Source organism: Pelodiscus sinensis, chromosome 13 (assembly GCF_049634645.1).
Source record: "Pelodiscus sinensis isolate JC-2024 chromosome 13, ASM4963464v1, whole genome shotgun sequence".
Taxonomy (NCBI): Eukaryota; Metazoa; Chordata; order Testudines; family Trionychidae; genus Pelodiscus; species Pelodiscus sinensis.
This window is the reverse complement of record NC_134723.1, coordinates 15,155,915-15,182,294: the sequence shown is the minus strand read 5'-3', so window position 1 is coordinate 15,182,294 and position 26,380 is coordinate 15,155,915. Positions and strand designations below refer to the sequence as shown.

Here is a 26,380-nt window from a genome sequence, read left to right as displayed (position 1 = left end):
GAGGTGGCTCTGGGTTGTGGGCACTCCGGGTGTGGTGAGAGGTTGGGCTCACACAGCTCTTGGTCAGCAGCATTAAGGCTAGGGCTGTTAAAATGAGTTTAAGTAACTGTGTAACCACTGAAAATGTCAGCAGTTACAAGATTACATGCAGATAGCAGGTGGCTCCCCAGGAGCTGGTCCATGCGGGGAGCCATTCCTGCCTCCCAACCCCACCCCCCACGCTGCTGCGTTTGATAGCTGGCTTACTGCGTGTAGTGGCTCCCACCTTCCTCTTCTCCCACTTCTCTATTCTCCCCCCCCCCCCCCCGTCTTCCCCCCAGCCACACACACACACCTCTGCTGCTGCCTCTGTGGATGGAAGTCAGTTAGTGCAAAACTTGATTTATACCTATAGCTAACAAAGCTATACAAACAAATCCATAGGAGCTACACTTTTGTCAGATTTTATCCTATTACATAAGGGTTAATATTTAGCTACTGACAGATGAAATGTTTTCCATCAGCAGCACTTCTACCCTGACAGGTCTGCCCACTACTTTTTCCTAACTGCATTCCAATTAAACTTTAATTTCTAAAAATCCCTGCATAAGTTATATGTAAACATTTTTGTGAATCACACACATACTACCTGGCAAATTCTCAAAAGCAAAGACACACAAAGTCTCCTCCTTACTATTACCACAATTATAATATGCTACAGCCATCCTCTGGTAACTTAAACCAGGTACCCACCTGAAATGTCAGTTTTCATCATTCCCTTTAACTGCCTTTACAACCACAACCCTTTACCAAACTATCCTCTCTCATCACAATCTTCTTCACCAGGGCTACGTCTACACTGCAGGGTTTTTGTGCAAAACAATCTGTTTTTGCACAAAAACCCGTAGAGCATCCACACCTCAAATGCACTTTTGCGCAAGTAAATGAACAGTAAAACAGCAGAAGGAAGGGCTTTTTCTGGCATGGGTAAACCTCCTTTTATGAGGCTTAGCTCCTTTTTGCACTACAGCTATTGCACAAAAAGGCAGGTGTGGATGTTCCAGATGGCTTCTTGTGCAAGAAACCCCTGTGGGGAAAAAGCAAAGGTGCTCTGATGGCCATTCTGTGAATGGCCATCAGAGCTTTCTTGCACAAGAGCATCCATGCAGTGTGGACGCTATCTTGCACAAAGGCACATGGTTTTTGTAATGTGCTTTGAGGTGTGGACGTGCTCTTGCGCAATAATTTTTTGTGAAAAAACTCTTGCGCAAAAGGCTTCTTGTGTAAGAAGCATGTAGTGTAGACGTAGCCTAAATGACTACAAATGCTAATGTTGGGGAAGGAAGGAAGCAATCGGGAAAAATTTATATTCAGAAGGATAAAATGGGGCAGAGTTAAGATGTTGGTCTGTAGAGTATTGCAGTTATAATGTTTAAGCACATGCTTTGTGGGTTGTTTGTGTACTTGTTAGGTGGCATATCTTTGATTTGCTTATTTTTGTGGGTAGGTAAGTTGTACATGTACATGTAGCAATCCAAACTGGTTCATGACAGTTTTTTGTGTGTTTAATATGTTTTTATATGTCTAGGGAACTGTCCTTAGTTATTAAGTAATACTGGCACAGAATTTGTTGCTATTGTCAGTAGTGCTTTTGACATTTTAATGAGTCATACTATGGAGAGAATTTGAGCATATTTTCACACTAGAAGATTTACCCTGCGTTGCTCAGATCTTTCAGGATACCGTGCTTGAGGTGTGAGTGCAGGGGTCAGGGCAGGGGCTTGAGGATGTGGGGGGCTCAGGGCAAGGGGCTTGTAGTGTCAAGGAGTGCAGGAGTCAGGGCAGGAGGTGGGGGTTCAGGCAGGGGTGAGTGTGCAGGAGTAGGGGCAGGAGGTTGAGAGATGTGGGAGGCTTAGGGGAGAGGGTGGGGCGCAGGAGTCAGGCCAGAGGGTGAAGGCAGCCGCCACCATTGCTTGCCGGGGCAATGCTGTCTAGCCACGATCATCACTTCCTTGTGATCGTGCTGGATATAACTGTCCCTGCTATCATAAACATTTCCCTTCTATTTGAGAAACAATCACGTTCCATGGACATCCCATTGTCCTGACACGAACATACCCTGTTCTTTCTTTAAGTTATGATAAAATGAAGCTGCATACCAAATTGGTGATCATAGCTCTTACAATTTAGGAGTAATTCTTGAACAAACAAACATTTGAGCAAGTTTGTGCATCTATATAGTAGATTGTACTCCTAACAGTGTTAAAATTAGTATTGTATTGCCTGTTGAGGTAAAAGTATGTCTGTCTGGTATTCTGAGTGTTATGTTCCAGTAGCACATTCTAGTGAACTCAAGCTCATCTCATCTGAAGAGGTGGGTATTGTCCACGAAAGCTAATAAATGTTGTTAGTCTTTAACAGGACTGCAGGACTACTCATTGTTTTTAAAGCTACAGACTAACACTGCTACCCCTCTGAGCTGTTACCACATTCTAGGTAAATTCTTGCATGTGATAAGCTAAACAATACTAGATCATAACACTTTGTAACTTGGTCTAGTCCAGCAAATACTTGCACTTGCATAATTTTGTTCATTTTATACTTTTTGGCTTTATCAAATTACTCATGGATGTGTTTTCAGGATTGAGATTTAATACAGGTTCGTAAAACTGAATTGTGTGAGGTAGCATCTTTTTTTTTCTTCTTCACTTTTTCAGGGATATATTTCCACATCTGCACTTATGGTCTTCTATCAGATTTTAGTCCAGTAGAGTTAAACAGACATTAAGACAAAACTCTTTTAATATAATGTATAATTCTGTTTTTACAGCTATTTGTGAAAGAGCTTAGCTGACTATGGATCCAGGTGGTGGGAGCCTTGGATTGCAGACACACGAGTCCAAAATGCCTCACACTATGATTATGCAAGATTTTGGTAAAACATATTATTTTTAAACACTAATGCTTAAAGTGGGTGAGATCTTCTAAATAAAACGTATTTTCTGTATCATTGACTGTAGCTCATACGCTAATGGAAGGTTGACTTTAGCAGTCTATAATAATATTTCACATGTATTTAATTTTGTCTTCAAAGTTCCCTACAGAGGAAACAAGGCATACATATTTGAATTCCACTTTTATGAGTATACACTTTAGTTGCTGCTGTAGAAAAAATCTTCATCAATTTTAACAATTGCAATGTTAATTCTGTGTGAAGTAGAACTTCAGTGAGTAGACTAAAGAGCAATTTGTAAAAGTTCTGAATGCCTCCTCTGTACTTGTAAGTGCCCTTAATCCTCACTGATTCAGTCGACATTCAGTAGCTTACAGTATGAAATCCTTAAAAATCTTGTTGAACCGCCCTCTCTATCTTGAAAAACAGTGTGGTGGTTTTTTTGTATGTACAGGAACTCCTCACTTAATGTTGTCCTGGTTAACATTGTTATGTTGCTTCTTATTAGAGCGCGTGGTCATTTAAAGTTATGCAGTACTCTCTTATAACATCATTTGGCCTCCTTCTTTTGTCCATTATTTGCAGGATTTTCTGGAAAAGCAGCCTGTTCTTGAGGGGTTTGGAACCTGGGTGGACTGGCAGCCCCCCATCAGCTTTCCTAAGTTCCCTGTAAGGAATGTGGCTGGGCAGCTGCAGTTCAACTGCCTCTCTCTCTCTCCCCGTCCCCCCCGGCTCTGCTGCTCCTGCCCTCTCCCTTGGAGCTGCTGCTTGCTATGTGTTTGCACTAATGTCAGGGTGTCCCTCTGATCAAACCCCTCATCTGTACCCCATCTCCACAAAGCAGGTTACACAGATAAAGATTCCTAGGTCTGAACTACATGGTCTACTTAAAAGGGCAGTGTATACAATGTGGGGTGCATACTTAAAGGGGAAATATGCATCTCTGTCTGTCTCTCACTCTCACACATCTTTGGCACAATGCACTATCCAGAGTGGAGATGTTAAAGACTAGTTAGACTATCCAATAATAGTTTGGGGGAAGAAAGGGTACTTCAAAGTGGCAGTGCTGCACATGTGCAGCACTGCTGCTTTGAAACCCCCAGGCAGCGTTTCAAAGTGGCAGCTATAACGGAGCCCGGGTTCAGCTGGGGACTCTCAGCTGACCCAAGGTTCCCTGCAGCATTACTCCAGAACCTGAGATTAGCTGGGGAATCCCCAGCTGATCCCGGGTTCTGGAGTAATGCTGCAGGGAACCTTGGGTCAGCTGGGGAGTTCCCAGCTAACCTCAGGCTCCACTGCCTCTTTGAAATGCCATCTCCATGCATTTCAAAGGGGCAGTGAAGGCTGGGGTCAGCTGGGAAGTCCTCCACTGACCCCAGGCTCCATGACTTTGAAATGCACAAGAGCCCCCGCAAAGCAGGCACCTATGTGCAGTCTGGAGTCAGCGGGACTTCCCGTTGGTCCCAGGCTATACACGGAGTTCCACATTCCTCCTTTGAAATGGGGGGCTTTTGTACATTTCAAAGTGGGAATACGGAAGTGCCTATCAACTAGTCAGTGGAAATTCCGTTGACTAGTCAGTTAACCACATTTTAACATCCTTAATCCAGAGAGGAGAGTGGTGTCCTCTGGCAAAATCATATGGGTTCATCATCATGTTCAGTTTCTGCAGGGAAGTGTTTGCAGCCACTGCCTTGCATCTATTATGTTTCCTCCCTCCTACTTCAGTCCATGCTGCCTTGTAAAGTGTGAGGCTGCATTAACCACATGTTAACCTTGAGGGCTCAGTTCATTATTTAGTAGCAAGACCTTCCCTGGGAAATATTCCACCCCATGATTCCACCATCTCAACCAAGCCTTGTAATTATCATTGCTGTGTATAGTATTAAATTATATACAATTGTTTAAAACTTATACAGTACACACACAGTCTTTTGTCTGCTAAAAAGAATTCTCTAGTCCTCCCCTCACTCCCCCTCATAGACTCATAGACTTTAAGGTCAGAAGGGACCATTATGATCATCTAGTCTGACCCCCTGCACAGTGCAGGCCACAGAATCTCACCCACCCCTCTTAGAATAATCCTCTCACCTATATCTCAGATATTGAAGCCTTCAAATACTTTGAAGGCCCCAACATGCAGAGAGTCCTCCAGCTGTGATCCGTGCCCGATGCTACAGAGGAAGGCAAAAAACCTCCAGGGCCTCTGCCAATCTACCCTGGAGGAAAATTCCTTCCCGACCCCAAATATGGCGATCAGCTAAACCCTGAGCATGTGGGCAAGACTCACCAGCCAGACACCCAGAAAGTTTCCTATAGCAACTCCTATCATCCCTCCATTGACCTATTTCCAACTGATAATGAATGGTCAATTAGTTACCAAGATCATGTTATTTCATCCAACCATCCCCTTATCATAGAATCATAGAACTGGAAGAGACCCCAGAAGGTCATCAAGTACAGCCCCCCACTCTAGGCAGGACCAATCCCATCTAAATCAACCCGGCCAGGGCTTTGTCAAGCCGAGACTTAAATACCTCTAGGGATGGAGACTCCACTACTTCCATAGGTAACCCATTCCAATGCTTCACTACATTTACATTAATTCTTATTGGGAAATTGGACTCACCATTGTTTCACGTAAAGTAGCATTTTTATGGAACGTAACTACAGTGTTAAGTGAGGAGTTACTGTTTGTTCATATTTTTAATTGCTGTTTCGTTTTGATCTATTAAGCTAAATCCTGTCATTCTACCATCCTTTGTCCTCCTTGTAGAACAGACAAGGCTTTTATCCACTATGGATGGCCCGTGATCTGTAAAAAAATTGCTTAAATCTTGGTGTTCCACATTACCACTTAGGCTCTCCTGAAGCGTAGTAGCTTGAGTTCCTTCTGATATATATTTTTATGGCATGCCAACCAGCTACTATCTTGTATTCCCCCTGCATACACACCTGTGTGTAGAGAGGAAAGCAAATACAATTTTCCTAAATGGGAAAAGCATCTTTTCAATTAATTATGTTTAAAGAAGCTCCTAAATTAAAATGTGTCTATGCAAGATGTTTAATTGATTTAACTAAAGGAGTTTCTAAACTAATTTAAATAAATTGCTGCTGTTTTCTCATGTAGACAGGGTAAACATTAATTGCTTCAGCCTCTGGTTTTGGGAGGTAGGGGCCAGTAGGCTGTCTTGACTTTCTTGGACTTGCAGGTGCCTAACCCTGCCATCTATCAGTAGAGGGGCTTTTTTATTATTTATAATAAAAAAGCAGAGCTAGTTTTAATGGCATAAGTCTGTGATTGTTCCAAATAAATTACAGTTACAATCAAAATGGAAAATATTTTTCCACTTTAATTTTAAAAGTGCATTTTTCATGATTATTGCTTTTACTTAAGCTTTCAGATAATTGGATATTTCTAACATGGCTTCATTTGCAACCCAGATCACTGTCTGCTATGTTTTGTAGAAAGAAAATTGTTAATATTTACCAGTGAATAATTGAAGCCTCTGCATTATTTGATATGCAAGTAAAGTGATATTTTTCACAGTTTGAACTCTCCAGTTCTTGATATGTTTAAAGAAACTCTTCTCTTGTGTCACAACAAAGTCAAACAGTTTCATGCTGTTTTAGTCAGCTTTTGTTGTTGGCTTTGTTGCACCAACAAAGTAACACAATGTTCAGTTTGCTAGTATAATATAAAAATCATTTAATTTTGTTTTAGAATACATATAATGGAATCAACTACTGATCTTTGGCTTTTAAATCTCAATTTTATCAAACCTAAATTGGGGAGGGAGGGTAGGTTTAAAACTAATGTTCCTTTTAAAGCAGGGGTGGGCAACTTAAGGTTCGGGTGCCACATTTGGCCTACATCTTACTGGATCCAGTCCCCGGGACTCAGGACTCCCCTCCAGCATCAGGGAGCCATGCTGGCACTCCAGTTCCTGCTGCCCCCCCCCAACCTAATGGGTCTAGAGCACATACAATCTACCATCCTCCGTAGACTCGGGTGTGGGAAGTGTCTTTCGCCTTCTCAGTCGGGGGCCTTACAAAGTTTCCATGCCCCTGTTTTAAAATAAATGTCTGGGAGATTTTTGTCCTTTTCATTTAAATTTAATATCAAAGAATATTGTAAAATCGTGTTCATCCTTACATGGAGATACGTAAAATGTAATGACATTTGTTGGAATGCATAGCCTCTACCTTACAGTACTGTAATACGGTAGTGTAAATGTTAACATATTTTCCCTCATTTACAATTGTTTCATAGTGGCTGGAATGGCTGGCACTGCTCACATTGATGGAGACCATATTGTTGTATCAGTTCCTGAAGCTGTACTAGTTTCTGATGTTGTCGCAGATGACGGGATAACTCTTGATCATGGTTTAGCTGCTGAAGTTGTCCAAGGACCTGATATCATCACTGAAAATGATGTTGTAACAGAAGGTGTAATTGTTCCTGAATCTGTATTGGAAGCTGATGTTGCTATTGAAGAAGATTTAGATACCAGTGATCATGTTTTGACTTCTGATCTAATAACAGAAACTGTTAGAGTTCCTGATCAGGTTTTTGTGGCTGACCTTGTTACGGGTCCTGATGGACATTTGGAACATGTTGTGCAAGACTCTGTGTCAGGACCTGACTCGCCCACAATGGTTTCAGAAGAAGTTCTTGTAACTAATTCAGATACAGAAACTGTGATTCAAGCAGCCAGTACTGTTCCTGGTTCTACGGTTACAATAAAAACTGAAGATGATGATGATGGCAAGAGCACATCTGAAGACTACTTAATGATATCTTGTAAGTGAAATAAAGGTAGATATAAATAGGAGATTATTGAACTAGACATGGTCCAGTAGGGAGAGGTTATTAAAACTGAAATCTTTCTATCCTGTGCACCCAAATTCTTGGAAAGAACAGTTTCTCGTCAAATTAATTCCTTGATACCAAGTGTTAGATTATATGTGTAAGTATAATTTCAGGCATTTCTGAACAATGGATTATTGTAAAATACTACATATACTGTAGTTACATTTTACAGCAGCAAAGTAAATTTAAAAATATATAAAATTATTCAAATTCTTTCCAGGAAATAGTGTTTTTCAAGTTTCAGCAATAGCATAAAGAACGTACTATAAGAATGGCCATACTGTATCAGGCCAGTGGTCCACCTAGCCCAGTATCCTCTCCTCTCATAGTGACCTGTATCAGAAGAATGAACAGAATGGGGTAATGCCCCTGCCATCCAATCCTGTCTCTTGGCAGTAGGGGCAGAGCATGGAGTTGTATCTCTCACCTTCTTGGCTACTACAAGTTGGATCTCTCTGGTCTGGCACCCTCAGGACCTGAGCTGTCCTGAACCATGGAGTTTGGAGTTTGCTGGACCAGGGGAGGTCACTGCTTCCCTGCTGGCTGCATCAGTCCTGGGCTCCGGCTTAGGACCTTTGGATACTGCTGGCCCCACTGCCACAGAGTGTTCCCCAGGGTTCCTGGCAGGGGCCACCCGGCTGCTGCTGACCTTGCTGCACCAGGGTTCCTCAGCCAGGGCCACCTGGCCACCCCGTCCCACTGCCGCTAGGGATTCCAGCTGCCCACCTTCGCCATCCCCACGTCAGCCAGTGGTTCCCCAGCAGCAACTGCCTGGTCATCCCAGCCCTACTGCTACTGAGTGGCTCCTGGCCTGGGCCACGTGCTGCAACCAGGGATTCCCTGGCTGGGGCTGGGGCTGGGACTCCCCAGTCACATGGCCCAGCTGACACTGGGGGTTCCCCAGCTGGGGTAGGAGCTCCCATCCTCTGCTGGCTCTATTAACGCCAGGGGTTCCCCAGTCACTTGCTCTGCTAATGCAGTGGGTTCCCTGGCTAGGGCCAGGAGGGGCTCCCCAGATGCCACCTATTCCAGCCAAGGCTCCCTAACCCCTGCATTGCTTCTACTCTGGGGCTCTTTGGTCCAGCAACATCTGTGGCCCTGCCAGACCGTAGATTTTGCCAGACCAGAGAGTCCCAGATTTGGGAGGTTCAACCTGTACCTATGTCCCACTGCCTAGTCTGAACTAAACTTAATGTTGTGCATTCATTAACTGAAACCTTTGACCTGTGGCTGAAAATGAAAACCGGTGTAGGGAGTACACATAGATTGTTAGCCAAATGCAGTTAGGGCACAACTGCCCAAGTGAGAGCAACTGTGGGAAAATAACAGACTAGTTAAATCTTTTTTAATTTTTTCTACAACTAAATGATGTTGACTATTGGCTATCTAGTATTGTTTCACCCACAGAACTGCCATGTAGGTTAATTAATATACATAGTATTTATCAGTGCAAGCTTGCAGCTTTTTTGAATTGCTAGTGACATTTGACCAGGCCAGACTAGCTTTTGATTGTCCAGTAACCATTTTATATAGCTGTTTTCCAAAACATTTTTAAAAGTATTACGTGTTTAGAGTTTGCAAAATTGTGGGAGAGACTGAGTTAGTTTTCTTCAGCCTGTCCTTAATATAATGTCATGTGCTGCCTGCAAGGGCATTTTAAACATGTCATTTAAACGGGTAGTGAGGATTTTTGAACAAGAACAAAAAGAAACTGTTCTGACAGCAAATAGAAACTTTCTACAGCAGGGGTATTCCTGTGTATGTTTTGTGAATAAAGGAACACCATTATAATGCTCAGTTGTTTTCACTGAAAGAATTCCTCCTTTCTAACAGAGTACTTATGATGAGTTGTGTTCTGTAACTGCGATATTTCCAACTGCATCCTTATAATTGTAAGTAAAGTCATCTTTGGAATTCCTTCTAAGGTAGATAAGTTTAACTTGATGGTAGTGGTGACTGTGTTTTAGGGAGATCATGATTGGAATAAACACAACTGCAACCTGAGTTATAAGAAAATCTGGTCTTTGAAGTGTCATTATTAGGCTTCTAAAGTCATTGTCTTACTTGGATACATTAGGACAGTTCTTGCCTCTCATGAGGCTTGATTCTGTAATGTGCTGAGCAGTGCACCTCTAGTGCAATGAAGTATATGATTACTTTAAAATTAACCTTAAAATTAAATATGTACTTAAATGTTTTGATTGCTGACTGCTTGGGGCCAAGAGTTCTCATTGCCTTGCAGAATTTATCCTACAAAGCTGTTTTTCAGGTTTTCTAAGATGGTGCTGATATGGTTATGCTTCTGAAGATAACATGTCTTTATGGCTAGATAGTGGTTCCTTTTTGTTTCCTTAAAGAAAATGAAAACTTGTGCAGAATCTGAATCTGTCATGCTGGGACAGATAAATATGTCTAGTGAGCCAGGAATCTGAAACCTTGGAATAGTATAGATGTTTCACTGTATAGTTAAGTATTCAACAAATATGGCAGGATTGTAATTGTATGCTGTGATTCTTCCTCGAGAGAGGTCCCAATGGGTGCTCCACGCTTGGTCTTGGTGCTGTCCTGGCATCTAGTTTGGAGATTATTTCTAGCAGCCCCACGCAGGTTGCACATGCAAGGTACTGCCACTGAGCTCCATGGAGTTGAAACTGTGCATGAGTGGCCCAAGCCCTCCAGTTCCTTCTCATCTGTGCTGGCCTGAGACAGAGCTCCACAGTCCCTCTGAAAGAATTAAGAAGCCTCATTTATTATTACAGTTAATTTAGCGAAATTTGTTAGTTCTTAGTTAATTACTTGTTAGTTTAAAAAAAAATTCTTAGCTACCCAAAATGCTGGGCTCCCCTGGGTTTAAAAACTGTTCATCCTGCCAGGACACGGTGCCTACGAGTCTCCCTGCACCAAAATGAAAGCCAGAGCTCCCAGAGACAGGGACTTGAAGCTGAAATTACTGCTCATGGAAAAATCCTTTCTTCGACCCTTGGATCCTGGCAAGCAGTCTATTCCAGCTCCCTTGCCTCTGGCCTCTCCGAATTCAAAATCTTCATGAAAGAAGAGCCATTCCTCAATACTGCATGGGGACGCTAATACTAAGAAAAGGTCACCTATAAGATCTACCTCAGTGACACACATCTCATGTGAGACTTATGACACTCCCAGCACCTCCAGCACTGACTATAGTGCAGCTACAACCGGCACCCAACATATTGGCACGAAGCATAAGAGCTCCAAACTCCCAGTTGTCCAGAGCATCGGTACCAACCACTCCTACCAAAACAACAGCATCTATCCCAACCTTGGCACCAACTGCCAAGCAGGCCATTGGTACAAGGGCACCAATGACTCCGGCATCACACTCAACACCTGTGTAACTCATAATGATGCACACATCAGCATAGTTACCATTGGCACCACCACTATTTATGCGTCATGCTGATTTTACAGTTGCCTTGACACCACAATCTCCACTCTTCAGTACTAATGTCTCTCTTAGACCATCAGCACCACATTATGTCTCTCTGGAACGGACACATTCCTCAAGTGTTGAAGATGATGGGATTGAGGTTGTCTTTTCACCATCTCTTCCTCGCCAGACTTTGATTCCCCACAAATGAGATCTGCCCCCCATGAACGTTAACACAGTGATATGCCACTAGGGTATGGCCATCCCTACTTGCCTCTGCCTATGCCATATCCAGCATGATGGCCACAGTGGAGCCCATAGGGAATCCTACAAGAGGCAACATAGCAGATATGCAAGCTCCTGCAAACATTACAACCTATACACAGCACATACCATCTCTCTCATTTAGGCTCCTATTCAGCAACAAGAGAACATGGAGGAACCAGAGACGCAGGTCCCATAGGTCCCAGCCCCGGATGCCACCCCACCAACCAATACCTCTTTTTCATCGGACAAGGACATAATACCTCCATCTCCACTGTCTGATGACTTTTCTCACTTCCAGGATCAATTCAAGAGGATTGCAATAGAGATTAAAATAGCGCTAGAGGAGGTGTCCGAAACATAAGAATGGCCATACTGGGTCAGACCAACGATCCATCCAGCCCAGTATCCTGTCTGCCAACAGTGGCCAATACCAGATGCCCCAGAGTGAGAGAACACAACAGGTAATCCTCACGTGATCCCTCCCCTGTCATCCACCTCCAGAGAATCAGAAGCTAGGGACATCATTCCTAACCATCCTGCCTAATATCCATTGATGGACCTAATCTCCATGAATCTATCTAGCTCTTTTTTGAGCCCTGTTAAAGTCCTAGCCTTCATCACTTCTTCTGGCAAGCAGTTCCACAGGCTGACTGTGTGCTGAGTGAAGAAAAACGTTGTTTGTTTTAAACCTGTGGCCTATTAATTTTATTTGCTTACCCCTAGTTCTTACATTGTGGGAATAAGTAAATAACTTTTCCTTATTCACTTTTTCCATACCAGTCATGATTTTATATACCTCTATCATATCCCCCCTTTGAACTTTTTATCTTAGAGAAGAGGAGACTAAGTCTTTTTAATCTCTCATCATAGGGGATCTGTTCCAAACCCCTAATCATTTTTGTTGTCCTTTTCTGAACCTTTTCCAATGCCAACATATCTTATTTGAGATGAGGTGACCACATCTATACAAGATGTGGGCATACCATGGTTTTATATAGAGGCAATAAGATATTTTCTGTCTTATTCTCTATCCCTTTGTTAATAATTCCTATCATTCTATTTGCTCTTTTCACTGCTGCTGCACACTGAGCGGATGTTTTCAGAGAACTATCCACACTGACTCCAAGATCTCTCTCTTGAGTAGTTGTACTAAATTAGTCCCTATCATATTGTATGTATAGTTGGGATTATTTTTTCCAATGTGCATTAATTTATCAACATTAAAATCCAATTGCCATTTTGTTGCCCAGTCACTTAGTTTGGTGAGATCTTTTTGAAGCTCTTCACAGTCTGCTTTGATCTTAACTATCTTGAGCAGTTTGGTATCATCTGCAAATTTTGCCACCTCACTGTTCGCCCCTTTCTCTAGATCATTTATAAATAAGTTGAATAGGATTGGTCCCAGGATAGTCCCCCTTTGAGACCCCACTAGTTACCTCTCTCCATTCGGAAAATTTACAGTTTATTCCTACGCTTTGTTTCCTGTCTTTTAACTAGTTATCAGTCCATGAAAGAACCTTCCCTCCTATCCCAGCATGAAGTTATGGACATCCTGCAAGCATCATCATCTTCCAAAACAGTGCTGTCTATCAACACAGCTATCATGGATACTGCCAAGACAGTATGTCAGACCCTCAGCTTCTATGCCTCCAACTTGTAAATGGGCCAATTGGAAGTACAACGTACCATCCAAAGGTTCCAAATTCTTATTTACTCACCCAGTTCCAAATTCTCTTGTGGTAGAGGTGGCACAACAGTGCGACAGGCAATATATCCTGGTTGACAGAGATAGCAAAAGATTAGATCTTTACAGATAGAAAGTCTCTCCCTCCTCCATCCTTTAGTTCAGGATCTCAAATTACTCTGAGCTTCTGGCCAAATACAGCCACAGGAACTAAGCTAAACTCCTGGACTTTACTGAGGATAGTCATGAGGCCATAGTTTCAGAGGGCCAGACTATTATCTGTACAGCAGTACAGGGAACACTCAATGCAGCTGACAGTGCAGCAAGTTCCACTGCAACCACAGTGATCGTGGAGAGCCTCCTGGTTTACTTCTACTACATCTCCAAGAGAGATTCAGTCTACTGTGGAAGATCTTCCGTTTGATGGCAAAAAAACTGTTCACCGCCAACTTCAATGAAATCTTGCACACAATGAAGGACTTGTGCCACACTCCACCCTTCAGGATATGCAGCCTGGTAACCAGAAGAAAACAATATTGGTATCAGCCTTACCAATGGCCCAGAACTTTTGACTAACCAAACCAACAGGGACCAAAAAGCAAGCAAAGGCCACAAAGATCTCCCACCTATCATACCAATATGCAGGACCTTCTCAGTATTCGTGGACCACCTACATCCATACTAGGATCAATGGGCTTCCATAACTTCAGACAGATGGGTTTTAGACATTATTCTCTCTGGATATATTTATCCCTTCCTCTCCTCTCCTCTCCTCTCCTCTCCTCTCCTCTCCTCTCCTCTCCTCTCCTCTCCTCTCCTCTCCTCTCCTCTCCTCTCCTCTCCTCTCCTCTTCTCTCCACCCATTCACCCACCCTTTCCCTTTTCAGGGACTCTTTCTGCAAGATGCAAGTATGCCAAGAGTAGAATATCTACAGCTAGGAGCAATGGAGCCCATTCCCTACCCAGCACAAAGGGGTCTACTCCCACTTCTTTTTAATCCAAAAGAAAAATGGAGGCTGGCAGCCTATTCTCAGTCTTCACAGGCTCAACACATTTGTGAAGACACAACAATTTCACATGGTCACACTTACCACTATCATCTCGGCATGTTAACAGGGCGATAGGTTTTCATCCCTTGACCTCCAGCATGCTTTCTTTCATGTCCTAATCCGTCCCTCACAAAGAAGGTTCCTAAGGCTGACATTGGGAATAGATCATTACCAATATCTGTCTGGTCCTGCCCTTAAGGCTTTCCACAGCTCACTGTGTTTTCTCCAATGTGCTAGCTGTCATAACAGCATACCTCCACAAATTAGGAATGTTATGTACACAAAAGACAATTCAATGCTTTCAGTGCCTATGTCTACAAATAAACTGGGCAAAATCCACTCTGCAGCCCACACAAACCTTACAATTTATTGGAGCACATGTAGACTCTACAGCAGCTTGAGTGCTGCTCCTGGACAAGAGATTCCACACCATAGAGTCTCTAGTGAACACTGTACTACTCTCTGCAAACCACAGCCCTGGAATGTCTACAGCTCCTTGGATGCATGGCAGCATCCACTTCCATGGTGACATATGCTCACCTTCATATGCGCTGCTTTCATATGCATGGTTTGCAACTGTATTCTAATCCTGCAGACACTCCATGAGTACCCACCATGCTATACCACAAACCATAAAACAGTCACTCTTATGGTAAATCCAACCATCCAATTCATGTTCAGGGATTCCATTTATACCATCAAACTCTTCACATATAGTAACGACTGATGCCTCCCGCATAGAATGGGGAGCATACTTCCGAAGCCACACAGCTCAGAGATTATGGTCAGAACAAGAGGCAACTTTACACTTCAATCTCCTAGAGCTTTGTGCTGTTAGCAATGCATGGCACCACTTTCTTCCTCTCCTCCACGATCAGCGTATGTGTGTGATGACAAGACAACATCGCCTGCATGTTTTATATAAACAGGCAGGGAGGAACCAGATACCAATCACTATGCATCAAAACTGTAAAACTCTGAAATTTCTGCATTCATCACAGTATCCACATTTCCATGGCATACACATCAGGTTCCCACAAAATCACTGCAAAGGCACAGAGCAGATGTTTCCCCTAATATCATGAGTGGCAGTCCACAACTCCTTTTTGCATCTCATTTTCCTGAGGTGGGGACAACCGACCATAGTCCTCTTTGCAACTTGCCACAACTCCAATTGCACATGCTTTTGCAGGAGGCCAGGCATTGGACAAGGGTCTCAGGCATGCTTTTTTTCCCACCTGGATCAAGGCCCTCTGTTGTGCTTCCCGAGTTGCTCTTCAGAGTGGTGCAAAACATCAGAACAGATAAAGCCAGGATAATTCTAATAGCTTCCGCCTGGCCAAAGCAGCCCTGATACCTCTTTCTGATCAGAATGAGTACATCTGGTGGCAATAATAGTGTTCTGCTATAAGACAGACCATATCTCTGCCTTTGCCCATACAGCCACAAAATGATTCTTAAAAGAGCTCCAAATTCTCCACCCTGACCTAAGACCCCTGGTTATCCCACGGGACCTAAAGCTTGTTTTGCACACCCTCACAACATCACCTTTCAAACCACATACCTCATGCTTGTTCTTGCATCTCTCCATGAAGGTCTCTTTCCTCATTGCCATTGCTTCTGCCCGTTGTGTGGGAGACATTACAGCACTCCCTGGTTTTTTTTCCCCCTAAGCCACACACTAAAACATTAAAAAGTGTGATGTATATACTAGATGTTAGATGGGCACTTACCTTTTATTAAGACAGAACCAAAGCCTTCAGAAAGACTCCATATCTTTTTGTATCTGTAGCAGACTATTCTAAAGGTGTTCCAATTTCTAAACAAAGACTCTCCAAATGGATCGCAGACTGCATCCAATTGTGTTATGAACGTAAGGGATTTCAACCTCCTTGCACCTAACAGTGCACTCTACAAAATCGATCTTTACTTCAGTTGCACACTCACATAATGTCTCTCTATTAGATGTTTGCCAAGGTACCACATGGGCATCTTAGAATACATTCATTAACCGTTACACCCTCACATATGGTCCCAGAGCCAATACTCATTTGTGCAGAGCAATGCTTTCTTCACCATTCTGACACACTCCAAAGCCCCTAACACCATAGGGTGAAACTGCTCATTAGTCACCAACCATAGAGTATCCACAGGAACATCTCTCAAGGAAGAAGCAAAGTTACTCACCTTGTGCAGTATCAGAGGGGTAGCCGTGTTAGTCTGAATCTGCAAAAGCGACGAGGAGTCCTGTGGCACCTTATAGACTAACTGAAGTGTAGGAGCATAAGCTTTCGTGGGCAAAGACCCACTTCGTCAGATGCTTATGCTCCTACACTTCAGTTAGTCTATAAGGTGCCACAGGACTCCTCGTCACCTTGTGCAGTAATTGGAGCTCTTCAAGATGAGTCTGTGGTTGCTCCATTACCCACCCTAGTCCCCTCTACTTCAGAGATGGTGTCCCCTGACATAGAAAAGGAACTGGAAGGCTTGGGCCACGCACACGCGGTTTCGACAATGATGCATGGCGGTGGCACCCATCATGTGTGGCCCACATGGGACTGGTGTAAGAATCTCCAGTCCAGGCTCTTGGACAGCACTAAGACCAAGTATGGAGCACCCCCATGGACTCTAATCTCAAAGAACTCCAGTTACTGCACAAGGTGAGTAACTTCGCTTCCCCAGGATAGATTACCAGGGTTGTCAGACTTCTTTTTAGCATGGGCCACATCTGACCAGAGAGATTATTGCATGGACATCTCTCTGATTCATGGACACATAACATTCTTTGTCAGCAACAGCAATTGTTTAACAAAGTGTAGCATCTTGAAACAAGGAGATCCTTGCATCATATTGCCTGCTAGTATTTATGGATCACCACCAAAGTGCCCTTGTAGAACACAGGGTGGGAACCCCTAGCAGTGTACAGCATACTGTGCATTATAACAGAAACCAGGGAGCTTTAGTTCAAAATTAGCTTGTCTTGTATGTTTGTGTTGCAGATTTAATACTACTTTAATATAGTTTTCACCATTTTAAGTTTGTATCTCCTCTGGATATGCTACAGATTTATAAGGAAAACTTTATTTTAGGGGTAAATGTTACCTAGAAATTAATAGGTATAGTCTTTTTTTCTCAGAGGTTTATATGCACAGAAAACTTTGTAATAGTCAAAGTTTTCACTAGAAATTTGTCACTGGGATCAGTTTTGTTTTGTGTAGATGAATTTAACTTCTTAAATTAAGGAAACATGAGCATACCAGGTAAAAATCATAAGGTTGCAAACTCAATTCTTAATACACTTCTAAATCAAGCCATAGCATATTGGATTTGTCAAATAAGTTTATGGAGACTAAAAATGGCCCAATGGAACACGTTAACTCATTAAAAAAAAAGGAAATGTAGAAGTTATGTAATCTTCTTTTAGATTACTTAAAACAAAATGAGATTTTAATCTGTACTGTACATACCAGATAACCAGGATAAATGGAACAATTGGCACACTTGTAACTTAAAACATACTTTTGTTTGTTTTTCAGGTTTGCGATATTCAGACGCACAGCGGATTGCCAGCTTCTGGTCTATGTGTTGGCCCTCTATGCACTATGCCGGGGACCTCATATCCACCAAAGAACTACACTGGAGCTGGCCTTTAGGGGTAAGGTAATGTTCCACCACCACCTCGTTTTTAGTATATTACAATACAGTGTTGCATAGTTTGCTAAAATATTTTAAATATATATTTCCTATATTGTACCACACGGTATATAAAGTAACCACTAAACTTTAGAAAACTTTGCAAAATTGTAAAAGAATGGGACTTATATTGTCCTGATTTCATCCCTATAAGTTTCTTTGGTGGGTGTGATATCACCAGCATGGTTCATGCTGAGGTATCTCATGAATTGGGAGCTGGCAATCCACAGTGAATCTGGACATCACACACCTGAAAACAACTTAAAAAGGTAAGATTTAAGTTATAAGTGTGCTGAATGGTCCTCTTGTGATTATCTTAGGAAGATTCAGCATATGTTTCTAAAGCAGCCTTTTTTTTTTTCTTTCTTTTTAAATGAGGAAGAAGCATTATCTTAAGCTGTGATGTCCAACACGCTAGCCATGAGCCACATGTGACTATTTGGCCAGTTGAGTGTGGCTAGTTCCTAAGTGGTTGAACCCCATGAATCTAAAGTTTATATTGAAGAGCTCCAAGCCAAGAGACTTGTGTGTTTTGTTTACTGCTATTTTATCATACTTTGCAGTGTAGAAACTTTTATTCCTGACTTAAAACAAGTAGTTTAAAAAATGTAAATTTAGTACTTCTAAACACACTGGATTAGTTTCTCATGCAACTGGAATCCTCTGAAGACATCCATACAGTATTTTGGGTGGGTGTTGTTCAAGTAATCATCTGGTCATTGGCCATCATTCAGAGAGGAAACCTCTGGGAATTAGAAATTTAGTTCTGGGTCAATCTCTCTAATAAGACTGTGAACAAAAATTAAGTAGTGCTATTGATTTTTTTTTCCCCTTTGAAAGACCAAAATTATTTGAGATTGCCAAACTTATTTCATATCAATTAGTGAAGTAGGTGGCAGAACTTATAGTTAATTTTTAATTGCTTCTGATGTTGAGCTAGATATGTTGTATCATTTGAGAAGTGAAAACAACTATCTTCCATGACCATTCCCTCAAACCATCCAGTTTTTCTAAATGTATCTGTTATGTTGCAGATTTATTTCAGGAGTTGACAAATTTTCTTATATTCAGTTTAAATATTTTGAGTACATTTCAACTTCACTTATTAAAAGAGAAGCAATTTGATTTTCAGAGAGTCTAGGGTATATATGGTTTAGGGCAAATTCTTATTGATTTCAATTTCTGCTGAATGTGCTTTCAGAAACAGGCTGAGGATATCTGTTGGTTTAGAAATACTTTTAATATATTAGTTATTGCAATAATGTTGCCTGCCAGAGCAGGGATTTAGAATTTTTAACAGATATAGTTTAAAACAAGTTGTATATTAAGTGATAAGATAAAATATATGCCAGTATGCATTATATGAAAGTTTCATTTTTTTTCCTTGCTGAATATATTTATTTTAAAATATTTTACAATCAAGTATTTTTAAAATATTTTTAACTAAGTTTTGTTTCATTGGCACTACACCTTGATAAAGCAAAAAAGCAATCGGCATTGATCACACTATATTCTTTTAACTATATAATATTTGGTCACTTTCATCACGCTATATGTAGAATATTTTGGAACTATTTAATAATTGACTATTTCATTGTTCCTGATAGGAGGAGAAGGAAGAGGCTTCTACTTTTGAACAACCTTTAAAGTATTGACGTGTTCATTTGTCCCATTTAAATTGTGTGTAAAATCTGTAAATTAAAAAAAAAACAACAAAACAAAAACATAAAACTGGATGATTCTTAAAGACTTCATCTTGAAATCACATTTACCTCAAAATTCCCCATCTAATATAGTTACAAGTGGCTCCTTACATTAATGTAAATTCATTTTTATACTTTTGTTTTATTTTGTATATTTAACAGCTCTTTCTTTAGTAAATTTCCTTCTTTTCCTGTACAGCCAGTTTCTTATATATGTTGAGCTTCTCTAGTCCGGCACGCTCTGGACCAGCAACATCCATGGTCCAGCATGATTTTAGTTAGCCGGATGTTCACTTATCATAGGCGTGGCCAAGTTTTCTGTGGTCGTATAAAGTTTGTTTACAAACAACATTGATTGTAGCTCTCTTCCTTCCTTTCCTTTAAAAGGCATATGGATGGTTAGATTTAGTTTTATCTCTGGAAACACCATTCTGATGACATTAGCATGTTCCAATAGTACTCGCTATATCAGCTTAATATATGATATTAATGTTAACTGATCAACTTGTTAATCAAAGGTATTTGTAAATTCCTTTCTAGTTTTTTCTGGTTTTGGTATTCATTTCCTTCTTACATTGGACATGTTGGGTGGGAAGCAGTGAATGTTATACAATACATTTATTCAGAACATTTTTAACAAATAAAGGCTTGATCTTGATCCTGCTCCTACTGATTTCAAAATAAAGCAAAGTCAGCCATAAATTCTTTAAATTAAATGAAAAACAACTCTGAAATGTTTAAGCTCATCCAGAAGATGAAAAACTTAAAATTACTTTCAGTGATCCAAGTTTTCTTCACAAACTCCTTTACAGTTTACAGCTCAGTGTTTTTTTTAATTGAAATATGCAAAAGATTATATAATAGCTTCCTATTCTTTCATAATTTCTTTTTTAAATCTTTATTAAGTTACAGAAATTTAATTTTGCAATAGTATACATTAGTATTTGTTGATTTTTAATGTTAATAAATTAGCTGCTTTATGTCTATTTAGTTCTGTTTTCAGTAGCTCCAGTATTGTTCTGACTCATTCAAAGACTTCTGAGATTCACAAGTTTCATCTGTGACACCAAAAAAACCTGCTGCAGTTGAGTAGGTATCATTAAAATGACTTTCAGAGTAGATTGTGCCAAATCATAAAGAAATAACCCACTGTCATCTCTAAAAAAAATCAATCTTTGTATGTCTAATATAATATAAATATTTTTAAACCAGGGGAATGAATTATACAGCTTACTTTAAAGTATGGAATTCATTCCTCATTTGGGGGCGTCAGTGGGTATTCAGTATTGCATTAATCTTATGCTGCCCATGTGTAAAGGAAGTAGATAGTGTTCTTGTAAGTACATGAGTAATAAGAATGCTTGCTGTTGTGTGCTTTTCTGATCAGGTATTTTCAAAGTCCCTTGCTATGAAATCAGCCCTATATATGTGAACATTTACTTGATCAAAACAGCTCTGCTTTTCCACTTAGTAGTAGCTTGAGTGTAATTATGTGATGGCATTGATAAAAATAATTTTTGAGTAAGATTGAGTAGTAGGTGACTTAGTCCTTTAGTTAAAGACATGAGAGTAGGTCAACTGCAGATAATTAGAAATAAAACCAAATATTACTATCTCAAATAGCAAGAGACAAAATCTTACAAGGATAGTAATTGACCCCAAAAGCTCAGCCAGACTGAAACACATTTGATAACAACAACAGCTGCTGGTTATTTGTAATAGATATTTTGGGCAGTAGAACATTTAGAAAATCTCAGAAGAATTAAAATATCAGGTTCTGGATTTGTTTGTTTTTAAAATTTATATTAGATAGTCTTACGTTTTACTTTTTGGTCCACTTATGCTTTGATCCACTAGGCTTACTAGTTTAATATAGAATAACTATCCATGTACTTTTTAATGATTTAATCAGGCTGCTTCCTGTGTGATTTATTTTACAATCATGTTTTATTCTTCATTTACTAAGTTCTGATCAAGAGTACTGGACTTTACTAATGTAGACTAAGATATAAAAGGAAAAAGAACCATCTATAGAACTGCTTTTATAATAGCAGTTCGACTGGATTTTACATATTGAATATGTGAGGAAAACTTGCTAGAGATCACTTCTTGAATCCTAACAAAATTTGTATGTGAACCTCTCTCTCCTTTTTTATTTTTACAGTGGATGATGTTGGAGAAAAATTAGATCATATTGGAAGCACACCTTTAAAAATCAGCTCTGAGGTTTCACATGATGATGTTTCTAAAGATGATGGGTTTGGTTCAGAAGTTATAAAAGTGTATATATTTAAAGCTGAAGCTGAGGATGATGTGGAAATAGGTAAGTTTTTATGTTCTGTTCATTGATTCTCTAGTTAGAAAACTTTTGCTAGTTTTGTGTTTAATAAAATCCCCCCCAAGTGGCATGTTTTGCAGTATGTGAAGTAACATTTTTGAAATGGCTTGTTGGGGTGTCATGACAACCCAATTTAACTCTTCCTTGAAGAAGGAATAATGTCAAGTCTCTTTTTTTTTTTTTGCCAACACAGTATTGAAAACATGGCATAAAACAGAAGCTTTAGAACAGAGGTGGGCAATAATTTTTGACGGGGGCCCACTCCAAGAAGTTGATAAGTGGTTGAGGGCTACATTCTTCCATTATGTTTAATGGATGGAGTGCGGGGTCTGGAATAGAAGTCGGGTGCAGTAGGTAGCTTGGGGTAAGGGATTGGGGTGTGAGATCTGGGAGGGAGTTTGGGTGAAGGAAGGGGTTGTGACATGGGGCAGAGGACTGGGGTGCAGGGTCTGGGAAAGGATTATGATCTGGAGTAAGGATGCAGGAGTTTTGATTTTGACCTGGCACAGGGGATTGAGGTGCAAGGTCTGGGAGGGAGTATTGGGTGCAAGAGAGGATTCTGGCCTGAGGGAGGAGTGTAGGAGGATGGAGTGCAGGATCAGGGAGGAGGGCTGTAACCTGGGGCAGGAGTGCTGGGTGTGTGTGAGTGCAGGGATTTGGGTTGTGACAGCAGATTGAGGTTCAAGTCTGGGAGGCGCTTGTGACCTGAGGAGGGCTTTAGGTGCAGAAGGTTTGGGTTACATGGGATAGGGGTTCCTAAGGGTGGACAGAGGATTTGGGAGGGACTCTTGTGCATTTCAAAGGCTGAAGCACTGCAGGGAGCATGGGACAAGCTGGGACTCAAGCACTGTTCCCGCTTTAGCCTTTGAAATGTACAAGAGTCCCGTGGGGCTTGAGTCCGCACTGGTCCCCTGCTCCCTGTGATGCCCCCATGCCTTGCTGCGTCTTTAAGAGGCAGCAAGCAGGGTGGAACAGGAGCCGGTGCTTCTATCAGAGGCAGCGGGGGAGGATAGCGGAGTCTGCTGGGGCCCCCCGCGGACAGGGGCTGCTGCCACCAAGCAGCCCGTGTTTGCGGTGGACAGGGCTGTCTGCTGGGAACAGGGGCTGCTGGACTCAGTGTAAGCTGGGGCCCAGCAGTCCCAGCTCGCACTGATTGCTGCACCTCTGCATTTTAAATGTAGTAAGAGACTGGCAGCTCTTATTATATTTAAAGTGCAGAGCTGTTGCGCAGATGGCTCCCAGGGCTGGCACGAGCCAGGACTTCTCAGTCTCAGCTCGAGCCGGCTCCTGGAGCTACCCCTACTGTGGCTCTGCAGAGCTGTCCTATCAACTAATCGTATAGTCGATAAAAATTGTATCAACTATACGATTAGCTTGATAACTGCATTTTAACATCCTTAGTGCAGGGCCTATGTTTGCTGCTCTGAATTGAATGCTGTGAGCCCCGGGGATGAGAGGGGAAGGCATTTCACATGATGCGTGTTCTGTAAACCAGCAGCTGCTATTGGCCAGTAAACAGCAAGTGGGAGCTACTGGAGGTGGGGACACTGTGAGAAGCCTTTCACCCCTCTTCCCTGGGCTCTCAGCATTCAGTGACACACATGGCCCTGCAATTGACTTGTATCATGATGTGATGTATAATATTTCTGCTCATACTTAAAACACTACTAGCGTACAAAAACTGACAAGGTTTATGCCTATAATCAGGGCTTGACAAATAATGCAATCTACTTGCCCGTGGCGAGCAGATTGCAACCCGGAAGATTGCAACCCCCCTCCACCAGCATGCGCAGATCACTGCACAGTGAGGCTGGCGAGCGGGGCTTGCCGCAGTTCGGCGAGCGCTGCCTATAATACCACCCAAATGTTCAGCACTGATTTTTTTCTCAAGATATTGGTAAGAAAGGAGAGTTGTATAGTGTGCCACTTATGGCAAGAACACACTGATTTTAGACATTTAATTGGGATCTTAATGTCTGTCTAGAACAGAAAATACTGACATTCTTCTAATTTGGTTCTCATGAGATGATATTATAGATCATCTTGGTTGCATAGACTGTGTTTTTCTTTCTCAAGGAGGAACAGAAATTGTCACAGAGAGTGACTTTCACAATGGACATTCTGTTGCTGGCGTAATTGAGCAGGGAGGTGTTGGCAGAATGCAGCGAGAGAAGATGGTTTACATGGCTGTTAAGGACTCTTCTCAGGAAGATGAAGATATTAGTAAGAATTTTAACTAATATATATACTAAAAATGCTTACCAGAAAATTACTCAGTCCCAAAACATTATAAGTATATATTTTTTAAAATGGTACCAGAAATTAAAACAGTATGCATAATAGGAATGTTAAGTAACATGTTTTTGTGTAAATATGTAACCTCTTGAATTTTAGTAGTTACATGTAGCAGGGGGGTAGGCAGGAGCTAGTGCTTGTGGGGAGCTGACTTTTAAGCCGGCTCTTGGCAAACACTGGCTCTCACCTCCCCCTGCTGCCTCTGGCAGAAGCACGGAGGACAGGCGGCTCCATAGGAATCGACATGGACAGGGAGCTGGCTTGAAAGCCAGCTCCTTGCATGTGCCAGCTCCCACCTGCCCTTACCTCCAGTGTCAGCAATGTAGGGCAAGGGGTGCAGGTGGCTCCATGGCTCCAAGCCCTGGCTTCCATCTTTCCTCTTCCGCTGTCTCTGTGGGAGGCAGCAAGGTGGGGGCAGGTGGCTCCGCAGAGCCAATCTGCTCAGCTCCTCGCATGTGCCAGCTCCAGTGGAGCTGGCTGCCACCTTCCCCTTCTCTCTCCCACAGAGACAGCAGTGCGGGAGGCTGGCAGGCAGGAGCTGGTGATTAGAGGGAGAGAACTGGCTTTAAAAACTGGCTCCCCAGGAGCACCGGATCCCATTGAGCCGCCTGCCTTTCCTCCCTCCACCACTGCTGCCTCTCTATCTGAGAGCGCAAGCGGGGCAGAGTGGGAGCTGATACACATGGGGAACCAGCTCTTGTGGATTGGCTTCTACCTAACCTAGCCTCCCTGCGCACTACTACCTCCATGGGATTCGGTGCTCCTGGAGAGCTGGCTTTTAAGCCGGCTTCCCCCCTCCACCAGCTCCTGCCTCCTGTCCCCCTCCCCCCCATATCACAGGCGTGCAGCTCTGTGATACAGGGGCATCAAGGGGGTGGGGGTGTATATGTAGTTGCTAGGATTAACAGATAAGCCCAGGCTTATCGGTTAATCATTGAGTACACACTAACATCCCTAATGTATAATATTGTTCACTCTTTAAACGGACATTTTTAATGTTTCTGAATGATGGTTCTCAGATTTAAAATAGTAAAAATCCCATCTTTCCTTTCCCACCAATAGAGTATCTTATAGACTGTATGAAGTATATGTATATTAAATACATATTGTGGCTACTTTATACAAGCAATTCATTATTTGCATTGAATTCTATAGTTAATGAATGAATGAATAAATAGTGGATTTTTGCAACTTTCTGATTTTTCAGCTTGACTAACAAACTGCCTTGCTAAAATCTTGTTTACTTCGTTTAAATGGTTTTATTGTTTAGAATGTTAATGCTATTCTAGATAACTTTTTAAATTTTATTCAGTAGAGCAGTGCTTATTCTGGAATAGTAGAAAGAACCACTCTCTTTCTCTTTCTCTTTGGTTTTTCTAATTCTGGTCTAGTATAACGTAATATTACCCTGTACAAGTATATTGGGGAAGGAAAAGAATGGTTCAGTGGGTATTACTACTAATCAAAATAATATGAAAATAAACAAAGGAAAATTTAGGCTGAACATACAGTACAATTAATTGAAGAATCACCACCTTTCCTTCACAAATGTAGGTTGTGCTGAAATAGCAGATGAAGTTTATATGGAGGTCATAGTAGGTGAAGAGGAAGCAACATCACTTCCTGACACACAACTTGAAGACTCTGGTGTGAATAAAACTTTTGTTCCTGTTGCTTGGGCTGCTGCTTATGGTAGGATGCTAGATTTTTTTTCCCCCCCGGGAATCCCCTCTTATTTTCCCCCAAACTTAGCTCCTACATCTTTTAGGACGTGATTTCCTATCTCTCTGCTCTGTGCAAGGAAGTTTATTAACAGCTGCCTCTGGAGCCTGCCATTGATTTACAAGAGTCAGACACTGGAATCACTCAGTGATATTTCAGCAGCTGTACATACTTTTCCCAGAATGCCCTCACTCTGCTAATTGAGGAATGAAGACGAATGCTAGTCCCAGATTCTAACATTTTGTACACTAACCTGCCAGGTGGTCCTTAAATTATTTTAATATCTATTTTTCTTAACTCATAATATAAGTATCTTGTTTAGTGTTGGGTTTTATACAAGGCATAGTAGTTTGTAAAGTTTTTGTACTGTTGTCCTGGGTTCCAGTTCCGGTATTATCCAGCATACAAATTTTCTGTGTAT

At 41.6% G+C, this 26,380-nt stretch overlaps 1 protein-coding gene across 6 annotated transcripts in view; it reads left to right on the top strand.

Moving 5' to 3' along the window:
- Positions 1–26,380, top strand: part of ZNF711 (zinc finger protein 711) — a 42,869-nt gene that overhangs the window by 9,858 nt on the left and 6,631 nt on the right. For 2 of the 6 annotated variants that reach the window (XM_075940757.1, XM_006115315.4), the window contains exons 2-6: positions 2,810–2,914; positions 7,206–7,736; positions 21,769–21,927; positions 24,019–24,165; positions 25,792–25,929. In XM_075940757.1, the coding sequence (XP_075796872.1) occupies positions 2,836–2,914; positions 7,206–7,736; positions 21,769–21,927; positions 24,019–24,165; positions 25,792–25,929 (1,054 nt within the window). In that variant the 5' untranslated portion in view covers positions 2,810–2,835. The other 4 variants (XM_075940760.1, XM_014569665.2, XM_075940758.1 and 1 more) reach the window with 4 other exon arrangements.